This window comes from Carya illinoinensis, chromosome 8, assembly GCF_018687715.1.
Source record: "Carya illinoinensis cultivar Pawnee chromosome 8, C.illinoinensisPawnee_v1, whole genome shotgun sequence".
Taxonomy (NCBI): Eukaryota; Viridiplantae; Streptophyta; class Magnoliopsida; order Fagales; family Juglandaceae; genus Carya; species Carya illinoinensis.
The window spans coordinates 7712240-7736913 of NC_056759.1; the positions used below are offsets into that span (position 1 = coordinate 7712240).

The window sequence follows — 24674 nt, forward strand, 5'->3', positions numbered from 1 at the left end:
TTTCTAGTTATATATAAACAATGCGATATTTACTTCATTAAATTAATTAAGGTATTAGTGAAATTTCTTTAAAAAAAATTAAAATTTACATAATTAACAATCCCCAGTTAAAAATAACATATTATTGTTAATTAAAATCCCGATTGTGGATAATTACTCGATCGATCGTAATATTCATGCATCTTAAATATTTGCAGACACCTTCGGCCATTATATAGTTAATTTGAGAACAAACAATTCTTTTGGTCGAAATTACCACGTCAAACTTTGGATACAATATACAGGAAATTATTCTTTCTGATCAATTGGCTGATCATCTTGATAGGCCGATCGATCGAGGCAACGTACGTCGCAGAAGATCATAAGATCATGAGTTCTTCAATTTATTCTATAAATAATAAAATATTACGTACAAAAAGCTGCATATATGAGTACCAATGCAAAGCCAAATTATTAAAATCACCGTTGCCTGCAGTTGATGGAAGGAAATTAACGGACCAATCAGAATAGAGTACTGCATGGATCAATGCTGGAATTCAACTTGAATAAGCTCTGCAATGCATGGGTCGCCAGCTCAGAAGAATCTACTGAAGTACTTTTGGAGGAATATAGGAACAAGGGTTCTATATGCTGCTTCCGTGGGATGATAACTATCCCAAAAAATATATTTAGATGCATCTGTACAGGTGGGAGACGCTGGGTTACATAGTATAGCTACTTCTATTTTCCCTGTACCACAGCATCCTTCATTCGCAAACTCAAAACCTGCATAATTATATATTGAAATGGAGTAATCAATATATAATTAAATAAAAATGAGAAAAAATATGACAAAGAAGGCAGCATCATGCATGCGTGGACGTGATTAAGGAAACAAGAGCTAGCTAGCTCTAGCTAGGTCATGCACGAAAAATAATCTTTGTTAATTACCATATTTTTTAGGGTTTTCAATGAGATCGAGTAGAGGGCTGTAAACGTCAAGATAGATCATCTTGCTGTTGGGTAGGTTTCTGTTAAGGGAATCCAAACTTGCTGACAGTTTCATGTTGAACAGTTTTGCTGCTTGGTTGTACTTTTCCGAACACTGTCTCAGTATTCCTCCTGCCAGAGTTCTTTGTGACGGCACACATCCAATCGGCGGTGCACTCAGTACTCCAATCCTTCGTGCCCCTTGCTCATATATTTCCTTCAAAATATTGTATAGAATTTATCAATATTATTGATCTTAACCCATTTGATATCACATTAGAAAGAATATTTATTGCTCTTATTAATTACATGCATGTCATTCATAAAAATTAGTCTGCCGGACATGAAAGCTATAATATTTAGAGTGGTTTTATATATATTTACAGTTTTACTTACCAAGCTATAATATTTAGAGTAGAGAACAAAATTATCTTCATGCCGCTGCAAATTACCTCCTACCATTGGGCCGCACTTATTTTTACAATCATTCTCATATCATTTCAATTAATCATTATAACTTTTTTAAATTTTCACACAAAATAAAATAAACAATTTGAAAAAGTTGCAAAACTGTTAGTTTTCATTGAAATCATCTCTAGCGATAAAAAATTGCGACGAGGAAAAGTTGGATACAAATAATAATTTTTAGCGTCAATTTCGGTGGGGGCGGAAACGAATTGGTCGCAAAATTTCTATATTCTTGTAGTAATCCCAAAACAAAAATAATATCAAAAAAATATATTCTAACAATATTTTATTAAATTTTTAACTTTTATTCCAACTCATCTAATCTATAAAAACAAATATGTTTTCTGAAATTTTTATAGGAGGCCATTAACACCAACTTATAATAAGAGGAATCTTTTCGTTATAATATTCGATTGGTCGATCATATTCAACCGGCAAGTTTTTCTCCACTTAACATAAAACAAAATGAAATTTAATTATAAAAAAAAAAATGAAATTTAACTGTGCCAATGAATAAATGATCAGGAAAATAGACAATGTTTGAAAAGATATATATATATATATATATATATATATATATATATATATGAAGCCACCTAGCTTGTAATTTAAGTGTGACAATTATATAATTTAACCCATTAAAAATTATAGACAGATTTAACACATATATATACGTACGTACAGATCTAGAAGTGAAATATGAATGATCATGGAATTATTGCTACCTTAAAGAATGTGGTAGCCTTGTCGAGCATAAGGTCAGTATAGGAAGGGACATCGTACTCCAATTCCCGTGCATGAGAAACGAAATATGTATTGGCAATGTCATCGCTTCCCGCTACCACCAGAAATAGACTTTTTGACAAGATGAAGTTTGTCCTCTCTTCACCAACAATTCCTTTAAGCTTCTCTTTGTATTCTTTGAACATTTCTAATTGATCGGACATTGATAGTACTGACTGTTTTTATTGCAATCAAAAGTTAGAAAAAAAGAATGGTGGGAGTTATACGTACGTACGAATCAAGCATATGCATGCATGAATATAGATGAAATTATATGGACCCAAAAAGAAAAAAGAAGTACCACTAGTTTGGGTATCAAGGGATCATATCCTGAGCCACCTGAAGCGAAACATACTCCTGTGATCAAGTCTTGAGGTTGAAGATGTGGATCCAAGTATGCTGGCACAAGCTCTTTTATTCCCAATTCTTCCGCTGAAATTAAAGGTGAAACAATAATTAATTTGTGAACTTTATTCAAATTTATAATAGTTATTCGCCTGATTACAATTTATAACTCTATTGATTGAAAAATAAATGAATAAGGAAAAAAAGAAACAAAGAAACAAAGAAAGAGACGTATCGCGTGAAGATAAGAGAAGGGCATATGACGAAATCGGTATTTTCTTATTTTGTGTTAAATTTCAACGTCATTCCGTTGGGAGTACAATAAATTTACGGGATGTTAATTGGTTTGTGGGTTCATGGCAACAGAAACTAGAGAGTATGACTTTGGTGTCCTGGAGGTGTCGCTGGACACCTAATTTATAAGACTCAGTGGACACGTCAAATCATTTAAAATATGTTACATCAAAATATATAACTAGCTAGAGAGATGATTGAAAATAATATTAATTTTCAGCATACATTTCCTAGCTAGGTTAATTTTGTTCTGCTATGTATTTTGTTCGATGGCCAATCATACATTTCCTTGGTGCATGTTGCATGTATCCCTGTATTCATAGATAAGTTTGAAATTGCTTTTTGCAGGGACTGGTACGGTAGCCAGACTCTAGCATTACATGATAGTTATAAAGACTTGCGTATTAACTATAGTTCCGTTCAAATGTTAGTTAAATTGAGATAAATTATATTTTTTATAAATATTATTAATGAGTTAAAATGATAGAGTAAATTTTATAAAATCTAATTAAATTAATGAGTTTATATATATTTAAATATTAAAATATATTTATTGAAAATTTTTAAAAATTGTGGATCCCACGTGATAAGGAAGTGTTGAGTTAAAAAAAATTACGGATCTCACATATAAAGAAATTTTGAGTTTAGTGCTGTTTAGGCCCAATTTGGATATACGATACAGATGAGATATTTTCATTTGTACCGTATAGTAGTTTTTCATATCCAAATATACTATATTTCATTTATAAAATTTAAAAACATCCACTTAAATAAACAGTAATAAATAGTGAAAACTAACAGTAAACAGTAGACAATTCGGCTATCCAATTAAATAATAAGACGCACACATTTTTTAAATCTTAAAAATTAAAAACTATCTCATCATCTCACTATACAAACACATAATTTTTTTATAAATTATTTTATCTCATCTCATCTGAAGTGTGTATCCAAACAAGACCTTAATAATTTATGAATTATATATTTAAATATTAGAATAGATCTAAAATAGAACCTAATTTAAATGAACTACGCTCATTTAAAAATCTAAACGAAACCTAGGTCTCTTCAAACACTCAAAATAATAATAATAATTAAATGTCTCTTCAAACTTTAAAAAGTGTATCAACGTCGACGCCTTTAAAGGAAGATCATGACCCGGCGCAAAACTATAGAGGAAGGTTTACTATGTAAAAGCGACAAAGCTAGAAAGTGCCCTTGGAATTAATCTCCTTGCATAAGCATCAATTCTTCTAATCATCTAAAAAAAAAAAAGGACTGAGTTGCATCTAACTACTGCCACGATCGGAGGAGGAATACACCGCAAAAAAGGCCAACGCAATTCCCGTAGGCTGAGAAGGAGAGACAAAGTATTGACCTATCTCCCATGCATGCACGCACATGCAAAAAAGTGATTCTCGTTCATTTGTTGGTTATTGGTAACTAACAAAGTTCCAATCAGTGTAATTTTCTCTTGATCTATCTCGACATTTATATACCCTTCAGATATGGCAATTCAAACAATTATAACATGCTACAGATACAAAACAGAGCAAAAGGGGAACTAGGGTACCAGAAACCGGGGGGGGGGGGGGGAGAGAGAGAGAGAGAGAGAGAGAGAGAGCTACGTACGTACCTATCAAGTCTGAGGGAACCTTTCCATTGCCGAATCTTCCTGTTGGAACTTTTCCTTTAAAATCCTGCCCATAGGGTGGGAAATTGCACTTAACCACAGTTGTCAGGTAATTGTTGTTGCCCGGATCCACGATTGAATCACCAAACGCTATAACTGCTGGAATGGTTTCATTCGGTGGCAGCTGTATGGAAGCCTTAGAATTGCAGAAAAGAACAGAAAAAATTATCAGAGTAAACAATACAGAACAAGAAGAAAAAGAAGGCATTTTAAAGAAGAGAAAGTGCAGTGTCTTCTTTGCTTGCTTGCTCCTAACTTGTGTTAGTTGACTCACTTCCCAGTCTTGGCCAGGGAGTTCCCATAACGCATATATTTATATCTGCTGCAGCCTTCTGGCATTCTTTTTTAGTGATTTATTGACACATAAATAAGCTTGATCCTAAAATATAAGAAAAAATGATCCGTACAAATTTTAAATAGATAATTTTTATATAATTAAGTTTTTTTTTGTAAAAAGTGGACCTCATTCTAAAAAAGTACAACAAATAATATTATTTTTTAGTAATAAGACTCACTTTTTTATAAAATATTTATATAAAATTTATCTATTTAAAACCTTTTAACGTTACTCGAAACATAAAAAGGTACTCTCTCTCTCTCTCTAAACTTCGACCTACCTAATTTTCCGGTTCACAGTTGAAACAGTTTTTTTTTTTTTTTTTCGTTTTTTTGCACTCCTAACAACCATGATCGTAAGCAAAAAGTACCTTATGCGAACATGAAAAATGATAAGGCCGGTTTGGTTAGTCAATTCAGATGAATTTATCTCATGTGGAGTTGTATGGAACAGATGTTTTGTCTATCTAAACCGTTTATTTTATTTTTAAATTTTAAAAATATCCATTTAGATAAATAATACTAAATAAACAGTATAAAATAATAAAAACATACAATAAACGGTGCATGAACGGTATAAAATTGATGTAAATGGTATAAAATATCAAAAATTCGGATATTTTATAAATACCGTGGGATCCATGTATTTTTGAAATCTCAAAAAGTAAAAATTATTTTATTTTATTTCACTATCTAGTATTCAAATATATTTTTTTTACAATTATTTCATTTTATCTTAATTCAAAAATTTTATTATTATTTAAAATATTTAATTTTATCTCATTTGAATTGTGTAATTAAATTATGCTTAAATCTATAATTAATTTGCCACCATTTTATAACTCTGACTAAAATGAATGGTAGTTATGTAAATTTGAAATTATTATCCATCTATATGCACCTATATTTATATTTATAGGTATATATATAAATATTGTTTGTACATGTTATAATTTAATTTTGTTATCGAGTCCGACGCTGTAATTCATTTATTAATTTCTTTTAAAATGTAAAATAATATAGATTTGGGACAAAAATCTCAAGAGATCTGATTGTTGGTGGGCCTCATTAATTACTTATCGAAACTAGCGAGCCAATAACTTCATAATTGTAAAGGATCATGGACGTATAGACCCAAACAAACAAAAACTATGACCACATTCGTACGACTGATGGGCTTATCTATTTGCGTGTGCAATTGTTCTGAAACTGACACGAAAAAGAGGTAAAATCTGTAGAGAAGGACTAGGGTAGCTAACCGACCGCCCTCCCAACCGTTTTTATTAAGTAACCATAATTATGATTTTTACAATATATAAATAAAATTACTTATTAATTTATATAATAATATTAATTTTTTTATATTTAAAATTTAAATTAATATTATTTTTAATCAAATTAACTTTTTGATCAATTATATTTATTAATATACATATTAATACTCAATTATACTTATAATTATATAATCCGCAAGTGTTGTACAAATTTTTTTAAAAAATAAAATTTATTATTAAAAAATTAATTTTTTATATAAATTTTATAACTTTTTAAAAAAAATTAATGTATACACATTTTATAACTGTTAATCTTATTTCTTTATTTTTTAATCCCTCCTGGTATCTGATTTGGAGCCAACCAATCAAAATGTAGTTAGCAATTTAGTAAATAAATAAGAAAAGACGTAACCAGAGAAGGATAATAATTTCTATATGGTGACTAAGAGCGTTCATCTCCGGTTCTCCAAAAGTTTTCTTAAATGTTAGATAGAAATTATAATTCTTATAATTTTATCTTAAATTTTACTTATTTTAAAAAATTTCTTATATCTTATTTCCTATCATTTTTCTATTTTGTTAAAATAATATTCTTCTATTTTTTCTTTATTAGTTTTTCTCTCACTCCCATTTTCATTCTTAACTGCTTTCTCTTTTATATATATTTTTTTTCTTGTTTTCATCTCATGTGTATCGTACTGTAGTTTTTCATATCCAAACACACTATATTTTATTTCTAAATTTTAAAAACATCAACTAAAATAAACAATAACGAACAATACTGAACAGTAAAATCTGACAATGAACAGTATATAAACAGTTATAAACAGTAAAATCTGAGAATGAACAGTACACAATTTGGCTGACACTTAAAATATTGGGACTCATACATTTTTCAAATTTTAAAAATTAAAAATTATATCATCTCATCTCACTATCTAAATAGATATTTTTTTATAAACTATTTTATCTTATTTTAACTCAAAAATTTCACTACTATTCAAAATATTTCTTCCCATCTAATCTGTACTGTGTATACAAACAAGGCTTAATTTTATAAATACTAATACGATTTTTTGCCCGGGTACAATAATAACTTTCTAACTATTATCGATATTAAAAATAATAATTTTTTTAATATGTGCATTTTCCAACGCGATAGTGTATTTTAATATGATTTTATCCACATATATAATGGTAATATTTGATTTGCATTTATCTAACGGTAACATTTTTTATCATTTCTCTAACAATAACATTTTTTATCTCATATGTAATGGTAACTTTTTTCTGTAATGATAACTTTTGTCCTACATGGTCTTGTGAATCAATCTCTAAGAAATTGTAGACAGAACAATTAGTAGACATGTTAGACACTTAGAATAATAGAGACGTGATTTTAGTAGCCAGCTCAGGATGGTAACATATAGGAAATTTAACACCGTTCCTCGAATGGCTACAACAATTGGTTACCACTACTTATTGGTCATCCGAGTTACCATGCTATGGAAGTGTGTGCCAAATTTTCTGTGTCCCCATGAGATTTTGTTATCATCACAATCGAGGGAGTTAGAGAAGGGAAATCCAACGATATCAATGCCCTAATCCAACCATAAAAAATAAAAATAAAAAAAAAGGACTGAGCAACATTACTAAATCAGAACATAACACCAAGAAATATAATTTACAAAATTCAAACAATTAAGCACCATGCAAATGAGTAAGATCATAAAAACAGAAAGTTCATTTGGCAATATATGGATTAACATAGAATCTAAAGTAACAAATAGAACAGTGACATGTATGTTAGAGTAGGAATTCAGCATGCAAAATTAGCTTCTTCAATTTCCAGAATCTAAATAACAAGAAATCAGCATACAAATATCATAAGGCTTTATCAAAACAGAAATGAGATAAACAATATATGGATTAAAAGAGAATGTTCTAATATATGTATTAAAGTGGATGTGCTAAATAAATAAGAGCATTCACATCTGCTTCCAAAAAAAATGTGTATTCCATGGAGTTTAGAATGGTTTTATTTATTTATTTACAGCATGCATAAGACCGGAGCCCAACCTCAAATAGCTGTAAAACCTTAAATCTCGGTTGCCTTTTATGAAAACTATTACAAAATATTTTGTGGTCATCTCGGTTCGGATTACCTTGTCATATCAATGGAGCCCCATTAAAAAATTTGTGAATTAACTCCCTCCCAAATTAAAGACTAGAGTAGCAAAATCACAAAGTTAAAGCAAACTCACAACCTGCAAATTCAGAACAATAGGGATGTAAAATCACTGACCCAAATTGCAAGTATACTTTGTGAAAATGAAAGTGTGAAAGATAATTTCCAACAAAGATAATGAATGCATCGATGTGGCTATAATAAAATTAAAGACCCTAGAGCAACAAAATCACAAAGAATCACCAAACTCACAACATGCAAAATCACAATCCCAAATGGTAAACCCTAAACAGATCGTGAGAGACCAACAGGGAAAATCAGAGCCCCAATTTTACAGAACAGAAAGGTTCGACTTGGTGCTACATGTTCGAGTAGCAAAACCATGGTTTTAAATACCGTACTGGTCAGTACGGTCAGAATATTCTGTATCTGCCATTAGTCCGGTATAGGTATTGTACATGTTTCGTACCGGTCTAAATACCAGCCGATATTTAGACCTGTACCGGCCTACGTACCAATCCGTACCGGCCAGTATTTGGGTCTTTATTTTTTTTTTTTCATTTTTTCAAACTACAAGCTTATTTTTTGACCCACAACTCATACCAAACTATTTAAAATTTATATATATATATATATATTTATGTATAAATTATTCATATATAAACTATTATTTTAGAATATAATTTATATATATTTATACATATAATTTATTTATATATTGAGTATCCCGAAACAATACACGAAATGGTACCGATATCGAAATATTTCGTTTAAATGCCTTGACCAGTATGCCATCTAGTACGGTATTCAAAACATTGAGCAAAACACCCAAATTCGTAAATCACAAGCCAAGAGTAGGTATAAATTAGACCCAACAAAGTCCAGTAAAGCACGACTCAGCATCAAGTTAAATCACAAAGTAATCACAGTGTTAAATCACAGATAAAGCATAGCATCAATGGATATAAACAATGAAGCAATATGAGTATATGGTAGGAAGAAGATGAATTGGCACAGAGCATCACATTACGAGAGAGAGAGAGAGAGAGAGAGAGAGAGAGAGAGAGAGAGAGAGAGAGAGAGAGAGAGAGAGAGAGAGACCGTGTGTGTGCGTGCATGGGTTTTACCAAAGACAACGAACGGGAGGCTATCAAATGGGAAGGCGAACGATGGTCATAGTAAGGAGGTTTGAACTAGAAAGATGTTTTTTTTTTTTTTTTTTGAAAGGAACCTCATATATTCATTGAATGAATCATCCGTTACAAAGTTTATCTTTCAACAGATCACTCAATACAATTTCTGGTGTTTCCTCAATCCATATTCTCTTGGTATCAAATTGTAAAGTTGTTCTAGCTAGTATGTGGGCCACTGTATTCATCTCTCTTTTTACAAATCTCACCTCCCACTCTTTTCTATTTCTAAAGTATCTCTTTATCTCCTGTATAATATTTTCGTAGATAGACAAGTCTTCTGCTTCTCTATTTACTGCCTCTATAATCCCCTTTGCATCCCCTTCCAGTATTACTTTCGTGTAATTCAATTCTGTACAAATCTCTGCTTCCCTTCTCAAGGCAAGACTTTCTGCTGTTGCTGGGTGATGTAAGTACTTCCTTTGTCCACAAGCTGCTGCCAATACGTCCCCCTTTTCATCTCTGATGATTATACCTATGCCCACTTTCTTATTTTTTAAATCTACTGCTGCATCCCAGTTTGTTTTTACAAAATTTTCCCTTGGCAACTCCCAATGTTGACCCTGCCTTACAACCATAGCGAAATTATTGCCCCTTTTTAGCATCTGATTTGCTGTCTGGTACTCCTGTAGTGACTCCTTTGAAGCTCTGATAACAGTCCTTGGGCTTTTAAACTTCTTGTCAAAAACTAACTCATTTCTCCTCATCCATAGCATTCTCATCGTTGCTGCTATCATCTCCAAATCAGGTTCTGTTAGTTTACCTTTCATCCTTCCCCACATACTTAGAAAGTCATCTTCAGCCACATTCCATTTCTGAATAGGGGTAGTCATTTCTGTCCATACAACATTAGCTGTCGGGCATTGCCATAAAAGATGCATCACAGTTTCAGTATCTGTCTGGCATGTTGGGCATAGAGGGTCATCCAGAATTTTTCTCTTGAAAAGGTTCCATTTAGTGGCTAATAGATCATTGCCTGCTTTCCACATAAATGTCTTTACCTTCCCCGGTACATTAAGCTCCCAGATACTCTTCCATCTTCCATCATGCCTGCTTCTCTCTGAAGTTTCCCTTGTGATAGCCTTTTTCTTGTCAATCTCCACTTGATACCCACTTTTGACCGAGTATAGCCCTTTTTCTGAAGGGCCCCATATAAGTTTATCCTCTACATTCATACAACTCAGACGTATGCTGCAAATCTGCTCTAGCTCTTCTCGAGAAAAAATTCTGCTTATAAGATCCACATTCTACCCAAAAGTCTGAAAGTTTATAAGTTCCTTTACCCTTGCACTAGCTTCCAAAATCGTGATTGGAGATTGTACTTGGTTGGAGCATGTATTTGGACAACTTTAAATATAAACCCTATAATTTAAGAAAAATCATGCTTCAAAGAACCGGATCGTGAGAATGCTCTAAAATGCACAAAACTCCCAATCGATGGCTGAAACAAAATAAATGCAAATGCTCGGTGCTCCAATCAAGAATTGGTTGAACCGGAGCTATTCATGTTAGGATTATTAATTAAGTCTATATGCGAGATAAATCTAATTATACCAATGAGTCATCACTTCACTATATATATATATATATATATTTCTCCCCGAAGTGATATATTAGTTATCATATTTACAAGCCAATTTATAGAACACTACATTTATATTACTTTCATACAGTAAGATTTAATTTGTAAAATTTAAATTTTTAAATCTCTCTTCTAAATAAGATTATGTCAAATAAGAATGTTATTGCCTACTTATAAATAAATTTTTTTATATATTATATTAATATATAAATATGCGTAACATCTGAACTACCATGCATTTGATGAGTGCAATGAATTAAAGTGATGTAACATAAATACTTGAACACAAGTGCATCGTTGTAATAAAGTGATCATGAATTAAAGTGATGGAGTATTTCGTTTTAATTCTATAACGTCAAGTACTATTCTATCGGTTATTGATCGAACAGTGGCATGAAATACACTTTAAAATAACTGAAAATAGGGAAATGATTAGAAGTAAAATCACAAAACTAATTAACTAATTCATTATAAACTTGTTTTGCAATATATAAATTGTTTTAGATCATTGTTGTGTCATGATCATGTGTTGCATTTTTTCCTCACGTTCTTTATTGATGAGCCTAGCAAAAGTAATGAATTTCTCTCTAAAACACAATTTAAAAAATCAATATAGTTTTGAATAGGTTGGAGTTGACAGCTCAATTCAGTCTAAATCGATTAGAATCAATTTCAACCAGCCAATTAGATCAATTATGCTATTTAAAAAATGCATGAAAGTCTACTTGATTTAGGACAAATTCAAAGTAACCGCAGTCACATTTGATTGTAAGACTGAGCTCTATTTTTAAACTGGGTCTAATATCTAAATACTCAACTCTCAAATTATTAAACTCATCTCAACTCAAAACCTCCTTACATATAGGATTCACAATATTTTTCAACTCAACACATATTTATACGTAGGACTCAAAACCTTTTTCAATTTTCTATAAATAGTACTAAATCATCTTAACATTTAAACACATCTAAACTTATTTTAGATAGACTCCACATAACTCACTCTACATACTTAACTCACTATAATTTATAAAGAACTCAGTTCAGTTCAGCTCAACATCCGAACACAATAAATGAGATCATATTTTGAAGGTGAGATGTAAGGCCAATTCCAAAGAAGCCAAAACACTGCTCGTTTGGGCACTATGTTATTTCCAAGTGTACTAGCCTTTGGACGAAGGGGTGAACTCAAATTGTGCAACTTCCTAGAGTGAGTCGTAGCAAGAATACGTTTTTTCTTGACAAAGTGAGGATTGGAGTTGCATAGTAGGAAAGGTGTGGGGAAGAATGTAGCCAAACAAAGCCAACAACTTGCATCCTAGATCGATTATAGAGAGGGAAAGAGCAAAAGTCCAATAAAAAAGTCGTACCTCCAAACGGACGTAGCCAAATTACAAATGTCTTCTCATGTTACTCTCTCCGAAAGCTTGAAATAAAGAGAGTTGGAGGTCTAAATGGAGAAATGCTTTAATCATGAGAGAAATATGATAGTGTGCAGCGGATTTTACCGCTCATCAATTTAATTTTTTTGTTTAATAATTAAAAAAGTAATTTTTAGTGTGTTGATATATATTTTTTTATTTTTAAAAATATTTAAAATGATAAAAAATATGAATAAAAAAATTAGATAAAAATAAAAAAATAATTTTACACTAGTGGTTACTTCCAACGGTTAACTGCAAGTGGCATAGTAACAGTATTCTAATCATAATTTATTTTTATAAAAATAAACATATAAATTAACGTAACTAAATATTTTAGTTTAGATTATAAATTTATTTTTATTATAAAATATATCTAACTTCTCACATCAAATTATATCAATTTATAAATTTATTTTTATGTGATCTCTGACTATTGATTTTTTTTTTTAAAAAGAGAAAATGATAGAAGAATAACTATATTAAAATCTAATTACAACTGAGTATATAAAAATTTATTTATATTTTAAAATTTACTTTGAGCAGCTGAGAGAATAAAATCATCCAAATTATCTAATATTTAATTTAATTTAAAAAGATCGTTAATTTATATTTCTTTACAAACTAGGATATAGTAACTGGACGTTAATTAGATAAGTCGATTGCTGCATCTTTTTAGAAAAATGATTTGTATAAATTTTGAGTGTCTAAGAGCATTCTCATCTGATTCCACATCTCTATTCCTATAATTTAACTCAAAATCATATTTTTTTAAATTTATCTTTAAATTTTATTCATATTCTAAAAACCTCCTACATCACATTTTTCATATTTATCTCTATTCTATTAAATAATATTTCTCTATTATTTTTTTATTACTTTGTTCTCTCTCTTCCATTTACAATCTTAACTACTAACTCTTTGTCTTATTATCTTTTTTTTCAAATATTAATTTCTATTAAATTTTTATACAGTTTTGACTATCCAATACAGTATTTTTTTTAACCGAAATTCGTATTATAAAAATAGTAATTTTTTTTAATTAGTGTATTTTCTAACGTGATGGCCAAATTTTATTATTTAGTACTCTTTATCCATTTTTTTAATGATAATACCTAGTCACGTATTGAATATAAAATTTCCACTCATTTTTGTAACGGTAATATTTTTTGTCATTTCTACAAAGGTAACATTTTTTATCTTTTCTCTAACTGTAACTTTTTTTGTCTTCTTTCAAACGGTAACATTTTTTATCCTATATGTAACGGTAACTTTTTCCTCCATAAATATGCATATTGCTAACATTCACATTCTCACACTCTTTTTTATTTGATCTATAGAACCGAAATTCAATAGTCTCCCATCATGATCTTCCACTTCCTTTATCAAATGGCTCATACATTTTTTCGCAAATTGTTGACATACGTATCCTCTGAAGATGATAGCGATGTTGTTCTTAATGAGGAGGCTGATGGACAGTCATCGAGGCATCGTGACAATCGCCAAAGTCGAAAGTTTATTCGGCATGATCATATTCAGGGGCACGAGCGCCTATTTCGCGATTATTTTACAGAAAATCTAGTATATCCCTCGAATCTATTTCAAATGAGATTTTGGATGAGCCGTCCCCTATTTCTCCATATTCTAAATGAGATAGAGTATTACGAGCCATACTTCGTCCATAGAAGAGATAATACTGGAAGACTCGGTTTATCTTCTATGCAAAAGATAACTGTAGCACTTAGAATGATGGTGTATGGGGTTACTGGAGATTTTATGGATGAATATATACGCATTGGTGAAAGCACCGCAATAGAGAGCCTCAAAAAATTCTCTGAGACAATAGTAAGTGTTTTTTCAGATGAATATATGTGGTCTCTAAATGCCAACGATATTACCCAATTGTTTGCTGTTGCTGAACAACAAGGATTCCCTAGAATGCTGGGAAGCATTAACTGCATGCATTGGAAGTGGAAAAATTATCCCGAAGCCTGGAAAGGTATGTACTCTGGCCACATCCGTGAACCTACTGTTATTTTAGTAGCAGTTGTTTCATATGATCTCTAAATATGGCATGCATTTTTTGGTATGTCCGGTTCACATAACGACATTAATGTGCTAGAGAGATATTTTATTTTCACGGAACTTGCCCAAGGGCGTGCTCCTCTAGTCAATTACATAATCAATGGCAATGACTATACTATGGGGTATTACCTTGCTGACGGTATTTATCCCAAGTGGTAAACTTTTGTAAAGACGATTCCATCACCAAGAGGGAATAAGAAGAAAAATTTTGTGAAAGCACAAGAATCATCAAGAAAAGATATCAAGCATGCATTCGGGGTACTTCAACAACGATTTGCTATCATTCGTGGACCCTCCCGAATGTTCAAAGTGAAGGAACTAACAAATATAATGAAAGCATGTGTTATTCTACATAATATGATCTTTGAAAACAAGCGTGATGATAGTGAGAGTCTAAACATTGAATATGATCAATTTGATAATGATCTCCCGGAATTGTCGCTCAATCATACAACTAAGGTTATGGACTTCATCCAGCGTCATCATTATATTAGAGATAGCTCGGCACATCATCAACTTCAAGAAGATCTAATTGAACATCAATGGCTATTATATTCCCAACATTAGTCGTGGTCGCGTTATATTCTATTATTTCCTTCATGTTATTTTAAACTATATTTGAGTTAATCTGCTTTGTATTTGTAATTCTTTAATGTTAGTAGTGACTATATTAATAGTAATCAATATTGGCCTCGTATTTCTTTGAGTATAATAGTAGACTATATTTGAGGTAATTTATAATTGTTTCTGAAATTATTACATCCAATTTACTTGCACAAAAATATCATGGAAAACTATCATCAAAAGTACAAAAAAAATATGTACATTACTTTTTACACATATATCATTGTTTGAAACATAAAATAACAAATACAACTGAATAAAATCAATCCAAATCTCGGGCATGACTGCGTTTTATCATGATTTCTCTCTGGAGTTGCTGAAAATATAGCCGCTGCATTTCTGACATGACTACCCTCAAGAAATCATCAATTAATTTCCCTCCCTTGGTTACACTATCCAACTGTTATATTATATATATATATATATATATATATATATATATATATAATATCTTGTGAATTAGCATCAGATTCAATGGCAACTCTTTTAAGTATGTAAAGAAGGAAATGTAAGTTCCACTTTGGTGTAGTATGCACAAACAGCATGAGAAGATTTCCCCCACATGGGCAATGGCCACGTTGAGGGTAATTTTAAGAGAGTATATACTTCTTACTTAAAATTAAACAAAGAAATATGGTATTGAAGACCAAAAGCCAGTAACATAGAGAAGGAGTGCTTGCACACAAATAACAATCACGCTTATAAAGAACAAGCTAAACTTTGCAACATAGACTTGGAAAACCAGCTAGCTTTGTCAAAACAATATTGGTAGATATTTACAAATTTCAAAAATCACCATTCAATAAGAGATAGAATTTATTAGAACCACAAAAGATTAAAAGAAGCAACTCAGTTTTTCCTATGATCTATATTGCAGAAAATTCAATGATGGAAATACACATCATTGAGCAATGAGGCCATGTTTACATCCAACAATTACCACCAAGCCATCTAGTCACCAACAACTACACTTACCAATGCATGTATTCAGGATTCAATGCAAGAAGAAGATAATGGTAGAATCTGAAAACAGAAGATGTAAGATAAGAAGTCCTTCAACATTATAAAACCCTATTGAAAAACCTGCCAGCCGAACCCCCATCACCAAGGCCAACAACACATCACAAATTCTACCCTCATATCTTTATAATTTTACATTTCTAAACAACCAGTCATGAACTAAGGACAAAGTGTACTGGTCTCATAACAAAAATAATGTTGCAACAAATTTTCCAAAGGTTCTGTCAGCAGGATATAAACTGAGGAATTTTTCTCATAAATTAGCAAAGCATGTTTCTTTAGACTAAATCAATCAAAGAATGATAATAAAATGACCTAAAGATTATACTCGCAAAACTTGGAGAAATCCTCAACAACTTAATTCCAAAAAGCAGCTGAAGAAAGTAAAAAATAAACCACAGCACAACCAATAAATCTAACATAAATCTAGTATATTCAATTCAACTATAGATCCTCAGGTAGCAGCAAAAAACAACTAGGAACAATACTAGCAGGGTGATGCTAGCAACAAAGCATATCATCTCTTCTCATTTTGCTTTACTCATAATGCACTTCAATTTATGTATTGGTTAAACATTAAATTGTAAAATCAATTAACATTCAGATAACCAAGTATTGGAAGTAAAATTGCTGATGGTAGTGTTCAAGTTTATTCAACTATTGGATGCAAGCATCCCCACAGCAACCAAAATTACATTTGGTACTCAGGAAAATTTAAACATAAATGTTAGATATAAACCTAAACTCAAAACAAAACCATATATATCATTCGGCCAACTCCCTGCTTCATCTCTTATCAAATTCTCATAAACCAAAGAGACTGCATTTGTAATCAGCACAACAAAAAAGAATCAAATTCAGATGAAACTAAAACAAATAAACAAACAATGTAAAGCCAATCATTGTCCCCTTTCCACCATTTACTAAGCAACCAAAACAGAATAAATTGTCCCGCAGCAGAGATATCAAATTGGTTGTTGGAACAAGAAAAAAAAATAAAGACAAGAGGGAGGAGACAGAGAGAGGACAAAAACAACATCATGGGAAAATGAAGCAAACTGACTGAAATGAGGATTTTCTAAGGATCTCATCTTGCTCGGTCTTGAAGAAACAAAATTATAATACATACATATACAACTATATAGAAACGCATGGATAGTTCGAAAGAGAGTACCAAATAATAATCGGTCGAATAGGGAGTAAAATGCATCAATCCTCAGTCCAATCTCACGATAAATCAAGAGGAAGAAAATGAGGAAATAGAGAAATAGAGAAGGAGAGAGCAATGGAAAGAAAAATAGACAAAAATCAGAGAATACTTTATCACTTACAGGCGAGGAGAGAAGAATCCATTGGTGCTGCATTGTGAGGGAAGGGGGGAAGGGGGGAGAAAAAGACGCGGGGTGGAAGGGGGCAATCGTTGGGGCGAGAGAGCGATGCAGATGTATAGTAGGTCCTCAAATATGGAGACCTATTGTAGTATCTACAAATTTCATCCCTATTTTAAAGATTGGGATGGAGTGAGAAATTAGATAAAAGCCTTAATTTTTTTTCTAAATTATAGGAATGAGATGACATACGGAACGGGATGGGATGCTCTAACTTAATATTTCTATTTTTGAAAAGCACCTCAAATTTAATATTTTTAGAAAAAAGTAAACGAAAGGTTTCGACACCCTCCAACAGCTGTAACTAACCTACTCAATTTTTTAACCTTCTAAATTTATTTTCCTTTTTCTCTCACTGATCCAAACAGTCTGTCCGATTCTTCCTCTTGCGTCTCCGGGCGTCTCTCTCGAGAGTCCAAAAGCCGAGGTTTGTTTTCCGGAATCCCAGATTAGAAAGTCATCGGAAAGCCATGTCGTCGGGGAGGAAGATAGCGCTGAGGAGCTCGGACGGCGAGACTTTCGAGGTGGATGAGGCGGTGGCACTGGAATCTCAGACGATCAAGCACATGATCGAGGACGACTGCGCCGACAATGGCATACCGCTCCCGAACGTGACCAGCAAAATTCTCTCCAAGGTCATAGAGTACTGCAAGAAACACGTCGAGGCCCCCAAGGCCGAGGACCGCGCCGCCTCCCTCGATGAGGACCTCAAGGCCTGGGACGCAGAGTTCGTCAAGGTCGACCAGGCCACCCTTTTCGAACTTATCCTGGTCTGTATTATTTTCCCTTCTCAATCAAATCCCTTCCAATTTTGATTTTCTTCTTTTCTTTACCCGACGATTAGGGTTTTACTTTTTCTATTCCCTAATTTTCGGTGGTATATTTTTTTAATGGCCTTTGTTGTAGGGTTTTGGCTTCGATTTCCTGCCTTTCGTGTCTATGGTTTTTTTTTTTTTTCCAATACTGATCTACCTTTTTTCAGTTTTTCGTTTATTTGGTCTCTATTGAACTGGAATTGCCCCATACTTGTTATTGCGCAACAGTGTGCAGAGCTTGGTTTGATAATTTTGGAGCGCAAAGGAACGGTGAAGTTTTGCTAAATGTTACCTCTTCTTTACTTTTAGAGTTTCTGCGAGATCAAATAAACCTTTAGGATGTTGTTTTACTCTTCATATTTTATTCTTTAGGATGTTGTTTTAACAGGTAAATTATACACCAGCCTAATTATCACCGAGTTGTACACTTGCCATTGGATATATGTCTAAAGTCAATTGCTGATGGTTCATAGAATTTGTCTGGCAAGCGTGCTTGCAAAAGGGAAGCATCGAGTTTCAAGGAATAGACTCAAAATAGTTGCTTGTGTTAAGTGTTTAGAAGTTCATGTAACGCTATACAAATTCCCCCGATACTCTTTACTCTATTGTCTCAAGGATTTCTTTTGGCTAATCAATTGGATTTCTTTCATCAGCCTTGCAACCTTTTTTGTGTGTTCGTATATGGAATTAATCTAGTAGCTCTCTGTTTTCTGTTATGACATATTGCTTTTGCAACCATAGATTTGTTCTTGCCTTTTCAATCTTGAAGTTCTTGCCAAATAGAATCTAGTTTATGCTTATAATCGGTGGTTACCCCGTAATTATCAGATTTCTTGATTTTCTCTCCTTACTTGAGGTCCTGTTTGCTTAGGCGTTGCTCTTTTATACGTCCCATCTACTGGGAACTTTCCTGATGTTATGATCAATAAAATCTTGTTTACCGATTAGAAAAAAAAGGTCCAGTTAGCATGATAACTTAGCATTGTTCTTTGAACCTGTAATATACTTTGTAGACCATGGGTTGATTTCCTGTGGTCCATATAGAGATTAAATTATACCAACAGGAATGTTGTAAGGGACTCTGTTATATGTTCTTGCAGATAACATGCACTAAATTATTACAATGCTATATAAATTACCTCTACGGTATTTGGTTGGGAGACAAAATTCACTTTGGAAATATGTCTGATTTATAGGCTGCAAACTATCTGAACATCAAGAGTTTGCTGGATCTGACTTGCCAGACAGTGGCTGACATGATCAAGGGCAAAACCCCCGAGGAAATCCGCAAGACATTCAACATCAAGAATGACTTCACACCAGAGGAAGAAGAGGAGGTTCGCAGGGAGAACCAATGGGCCTTTGAGTAAAAGATCCAAATTGAAAAGTCCTGTATTTTTTGTGCCTTATGTTTTTCTTTTGTGCTGAGGAAGGGGATGTTGTTTCAATGTGTCGAAGACTTTCTAGTCATTCAAGTACCATCTAGTTGCTCCTGCTATGAACAATGGTTGTTTTGCTTAAACATGTGCCCCCACCCGCTTCCCTCGTTTAGTATGTTAGTGTGGTACATGTTCTCTTCTCTGCTGTGTCCGATGCAAAAGGTGATTCACCATTCACTTTGTTGTCTCGTCAGCTGTTTATTTATGATGGCTTAATTTTATGAACTGTATCTTGAAGTCTAGAAGTCCTCTTGGTTCTTTGCTGAGAGCATGTGCACCTCCAAGATTAGTTGGGACACTTTTTCCAAATACCCAGTACCAATAAAAAAAAGTCCTTTTGGTTCTTAACCCGGAACTTCGCTTGAAGAACTGCATCAGTCCAGCATCCTTTATACTGCATTCCATTGGGTTGTAGCAGCATATAATTTCACATTGTCACTGTCAAAACGTCGACCATTTTGTGTAGTCACGAAGTCGCTCATTTTTTATTATTTTTTTATACATTATCAGTGTCCTTAAAGTGCATGGTTCATCTTTCCTTTATCTTGTTTTTCCACGCTGAGTTAAAAGAGCACAATCCGGATGAGTTTCATCTTTCATCTATTACTGGCTATAGAAATGCAGTGCTCGTTAGCTCTTCGATCGTATACATATCTACGTCAGAACATAAGCAGCATAATTGTTAATGAACCAATCTTGCTGAAATTCTGTCCTTACTGGTCTCCCGACTCCTATTACAAATTGACTCGTTTCTATAGTCCAAATGAATGACCCAAATACATCTTCTTATTAATCGGGTTGCGGTTGGACGAGAAAATATCACTTCCGCAGCTTCTCATCGTTCTTCCACTGAAATTTATTCCGCTGGGTGCATCCACTTTTTAAGTATAGACAGTTACACAATCTCCAGGATATTAGTCACTGTTTTGTTTGCTTACATGGTTGCTCTCTTATCCAATATTGGATATGTAATCACCATTAAGTACGTGAGGCAAGCAAAACCAAAGCCATCCGGATGGGTTTATGCTCGTTCCAATTGCAGATATATCAAGCCCAGAATAGCAAAGGTAGTTCAAATCTGACCAACAACGTCAATAACATATGATAGTGGGAAAAACGACATTCCGTTGCCGGGAATCGAACCCGGGTCTCCTGGGTGAAAGCCAGATATCCTAACCGCTGGACGACAACGGATTGCTGATATGAATGATACAATTTTTATATAATGTATAACTCTATTCGCTAAATCTTAACGCCCTGAGATGTTTAGAAACAAAATGAACCAATTCTGTTTGAGCTTATGTTTAGAGACAAATGAACCAATTTAGTCAAAGTTGGGCTAATATATCACTTTTTGGATTTTGACTAATCACTCAAAACTTAAACTCTATATTAGATTAACCATCCCACTCTCTATAATAATAAAATATTATTAGTTTTTATCTACTTTTTAATGCATTTTTTTTAATAATCTTTTATTTTCATTTTCATAATATTCAACAATCTATACATCAAAATATGTAAAACCAACCTAAATAACTTCATTTTCAAGCTCAAAACATTAAAATATATACAAATTCAACTTCATGATCATATTCAACAACCTAGAAATCAAAATAACACAAGGTTAATTTAGAGCTGGCTTGTATGCCATAAAGGGAAAGGACCAAACCTAACCATCAAGCTTGACTTGAAAACCAGAGGCAACCCAAGTCTACAAGGCTAAACAAACTCTGTATCAGACACTCTACAATGTTAATATAAAAACTCTGTATTAGAAATTCTACAATATCAAACACACCACTCTGTATCATAGTCCTAAAACTTTAAAAAAGTAATATAAATGGCATTTGGCAACACAACCTTTATGGAGAGAAATGACTCTTTTAATCTTTATAGAACAAAGAAAACATTTACAATTTTCCTCAATCAACATATTTCAGCATCAAAACAAAACTATGGCATTTCATTAGAACATCCACTGTATTTGCCGTTTCTGCATGTAAAAATAATTAAGCAAAAAGATCAGACACGAAGTCCCCACTCATAAGCTAAGTGAAGTGTCCAAAATTAGATATTACATATCATAAGAGCATTGAATACAACCACTTGTCTCGATTGTGCCTGATAATTGAGATTGATTTTGATGTTAAAAATACCAACCCCATACCCCCACCAGGGGACTTGCCACCCAGTAACAATTATAAGCACCTGGTAAGCAAGAAGTACAAACGAATGAAAAAAAAAAAAAATTACAAAAAGCAAAATTTCAACATAAACTCTAAAATGATCAGCATCAATGTACCAATTATTTCCCCAGCACTTGTAGGATAACCCAGAAATGATGAAATAAGATTGAATTGAGTTGAATAGCATCCCAAATAACTTGAAAATATGTATCAATAGATATTGTTGATAATCATATACAACAAGCGAGTAAACCCCGAATTTATCCAGAAATTAAATAGAGCAACTAACCAGCACTGATAGGAAAAAAGACAAATTCTTCAACTAATTAACAATACAAACTGGACAAAGTAAAGCTCGGTGCCTATCCAGCTTGAAGAATTTGGTGTGGAAATCCGAACCCTAGGATTTGGAAAAGCGTGGAGGTTGACAAGTAAGCCGAAAGTCCAGCCCCGCAAGAAGCATAGAGAGAGAGAGAGAGAGAGAGAGAGAGAGAGAGAGTTCCTGGGTGCAGTCGAGTTTTGCCGATGTTCCAAAAGGAGAGGCTGCTGCACGGACTAGAGGTGCCCTTGTTGCTGACAGAGGGACGAACGCTCAAGAAAGGAGAACCAGAATGAGCTGTGATGGATGCAAGCATGAGACGGGTGATACACGCGGGTTGGAGGAGTTTTCTGGAGAGAGAACAAAATAAAGCTAGGATGAATAAGTTATAGATCGTTATGTTTGGTGTCACTGTAGCTGATCATCAAAATAAAATGACTGCATGTTCCAATACAGGAAGATTTTCAGTATAATTGGTTAAATTTTGGCTAATACTAGCATTTAGCTAAGTCAATGAGAATGTTATAAGATCCCATACTTTTAGCGAAGGATTAGGTCTAATATATTTTGTAAGGATTTAAGAAAAACTTAAACAGCACATTAAGCTTATTGAGAATAATAGCAATTGGATATTATTAAAATCAGGTAATTAAAAAGTAATAACCATAAAGAAGTGTGAGTGGCATTATATCGAGTCATTCTCTCATCATTCTTATATTACATGCCATACATAATTTTTTATTTTATTTTATTCTTATTAAATTAAAGAAATTCTTCTATTTATCATTCCTACATCACACATTAGGTAATAAAAAATAAAAAAATCATATGTGGCATGTGGTCTAGAAATGATGAGTAAGATTTTTCTTATTTTAATGGTTGGCCAGTTAAAAAAACATGTATTTATTTAGCAGTAGTAGTGATGACATGTTTAATTTACTTTTTTAAACAATAGTTGAATGAGTAATGATAGATACGGTCATGGAGTGTGCAAGCGGTGTGCATTTCTTTCAAAAAAATAGATAAATATAGAATCCACATAATTTTTTTAATAGTGCACTCTACTATTTTTCAAAAGAGTGTGCAGTGCTTTAACACTCCATAAATGTATCTAGTATTACTTTTTTTTTTTTTTTTTTTTCCTATAAAAAGACAACACCCGGCCCTATAGGATTTAGAACCCATGATCTCACGCTCTTCTACAAAAGGATCAGGATGGCATTTTTTTTTTTTTTTAATAGAAAGCATACTTTATTCATAATGCTCTATAGAAGAGAATGCGTGAAGGGATTTCCTCCAATACAATGATAGTGTCCATAATACCTAAAGCATTTTTACCTAAGGCATGGGCCACTGTGTTATTAGTACGCTTTGTGCTTAAAAGACCATAAGTCAAAAGATGTCAATGTTGATCTTGTATCTGAGATAAGCATTCCCGGGTAAGAGTCGATCTCTACATAAGAATTGAGGCCTTGGATAACTGGCAAAGCATCACTTTCTAAAATTATATCCTTGTATCCAAGGTCACTACGAAAAAGAGTGGCTGAAAGGACTGAAAAAGCTTTTGCCTATAGAGGATCAGGGAATAAAGCCCTCTTCATTCTCATTGATGCCAGTACAGTGCCCTCCCCAATCACGGAGGATAGCACCTATGCCCACCTTGCATTGAACCTTGTCCAAAGCTGCATCCCAATTTAATTTAAACTGACATCTTGGTGGAGCCTCCCAACTTCCATCTGGATCCATGGTAGTAGAAGACTTTTTGTCGGCATGTTGGATTTGTTTGAGGTCTTCAAATAGTGATTTTTAGTGCTGGACAAGAGTATTAGGATAAGTGAAGTTATCCTTGAAAAAAAGTCATTTCTTCTTTTCCACATTGTCCCCATGCATTTCGAGCTGAGGGACACTCCTAAAGGGCATGCTCTATAATTTCAAGTTCTTGCTTGCAAATTGGGCGTGAAGAATTATAAACAACTTTTACTCTTAAGCAAGTTAGATTTTTGTGAGGGCATTAGACAAGATCATGATGGCATATTGGTTGAATTACAAGTCAATCGATATTCCTTGTTCACTTGACTTTGTCTTTTCACCACTATGAATATTCCAAATATTTGATTACAAAAACCCAAGCACTGCCCCAATTTGTTGCCTTTTTTCGTTCATGCATCTCTCGCTACTTCGCTAGTAAGCAGACATCATTTTTTTTTTTAAACTGTCTTTTCAACGAACTCTGTTTGTTAAGCTTTTTGACA

At 32.9% G+C, this 24674-nt stretch overlaps 4 protein-coding genes and 1 non-coding gene across 5 annotated transcripts; 2 read left to right on the plus strand and 3 right to left on the minus strand.

The window, feature by feature from the left end:
- Window positions 1-349: 349 nt before the first annotated feature.
- Window positions 350-4848, minus strand: LOC122274254 (GDSL esterase/lipase EXL3-like). The gene is made up of 5 exons (XM_043083275.1): window positions 4496-4848; window positions 2522-2652; window positions 2163-2396; window positions 931-1186; window positions 350-765 (listed from the first exon to the last, which is right to left on the minus strand). Exons 1-5 carry the CDS (start codon window positions 4758-4760, stop codon window positions 575-577), a joined length of 1077 nt encoding a protein of 358 aa, XP_042939209.1. The 5' UTR covers window positions 4761-4848; the 3' UTR covers window positions 350-574.
- Window positions 4849-9602: 4754 nt separating this feature from the next.
- Window positions 9603-10715, minus strand: LOC122274353. The gene is made up of 2 exons (XM_043083399.1): window positions 10108-10715; window positions 9603-10002 (listed from the first exon to the last, which is right to left on the minus strand). The coding sequence occupies exons 1-2, from the start codon at window positions 10713-10715 to the stop codon at window positions 9603-9605; spliced, it is 1008 nt and encodes a 335-aa protein (XP_042939333.1).
- A 3217-nt stretch (window positions 10716-13932) lies between these two features.
- On the plus strand, window positions 13933-14610 carry LOC122274354. Its single transcript, XM_043083400.1, has one exon. It carries the CDS (start codon window positions 13933-13935, stop codon window positions 14608-14610), a length of 678 nt encoding a protein of 225 aa, XP_042939334.1.
- A 3341-nt stretch (window positions 14611-17951) lies between these two features.
- On the plus strand, window positions 17952-20156 carry LOC122319066 (SKP1-like protein 1B). The gene is made up of 2 exons (XM_043136946.1): window positions 17952-18430; window positions 19672-20156. The coding sequence occupies exons 1-2, from the start codon at window positions 18131-18133 to the stop codon at window positions 19843-19845; spliced, it is 474 nt and encodes a 157-aa protein (XP_042992880.1). The 5' UTR covers window positions 17952-18130; the 3' UTR covers window positions 19846-20156.
- Window positions 20157-21036: 880 nt separating this feature from the next.
- TRNAE-UUC lies at window positions 21037-21108 on the minus strand. The gene has a single exon. It is a non-coding gene; the product is annotated as a tRNA-Glu (tRNA).
- Between the last annotated feature and the right edge of the window lie 3566 nt (window positions 21109-24674).

Coding starts and splice junctions, on each gene's coding strand:
- LOC122274353 (XM_043083399.1), bottom strand. CDS start 10,715: ATGAATGTAGAGGATAAACTTATATGGGGCCCTTCAGAAAAAGGGCTA. Junction 10,003..10,107: donor AATTTCGCTATGGTTGTAAG/GCAGGGTCAACA, acceptor TATAATCATCAG/AGATGAAAAGGGGGACGTAT.
- LOC122319066 (XM_043136946.1), top strand. CDS start 18,131: ATGTCGTCGGGGAGGAAGATAGCGCTGAGGAGCTCGGACGGCGAGACT. Junction 18,431..19,671: donor CCCTTTTCGAACTTATCCTG/GTCTGTATTATT, acceptor TCTGATTTATAG/GCTGCAAACTATCTGAACAT.
- LOC122274354 (XM_043083400.1), top strand. CDS start 13,933: ATGGCTCATACATTTTTTCGCAAATTGTTGACATACGTATCCTCTGAA.
- LOC122274254 (XM_043083275.1), bottom strand. CDS start 4,760: ATGCCTTCTTTTTCTTCTTGTTCTGTATTGTTTACTCTGATAATTTTT. Junction 2,397..2,521: donor CCTTGATACCCAAACTAGTG/GTACTTCTTTTT, acceptor CAATAAAAACAG/TCAGTACTATCAATGTCCGA. Junction 766..930: donor TGAAAACCCTAAAAAATATG/GTAATTAACAAA, acceptor ATAATTATGCAG/GTTTTGAGTTTGCGAATGAA.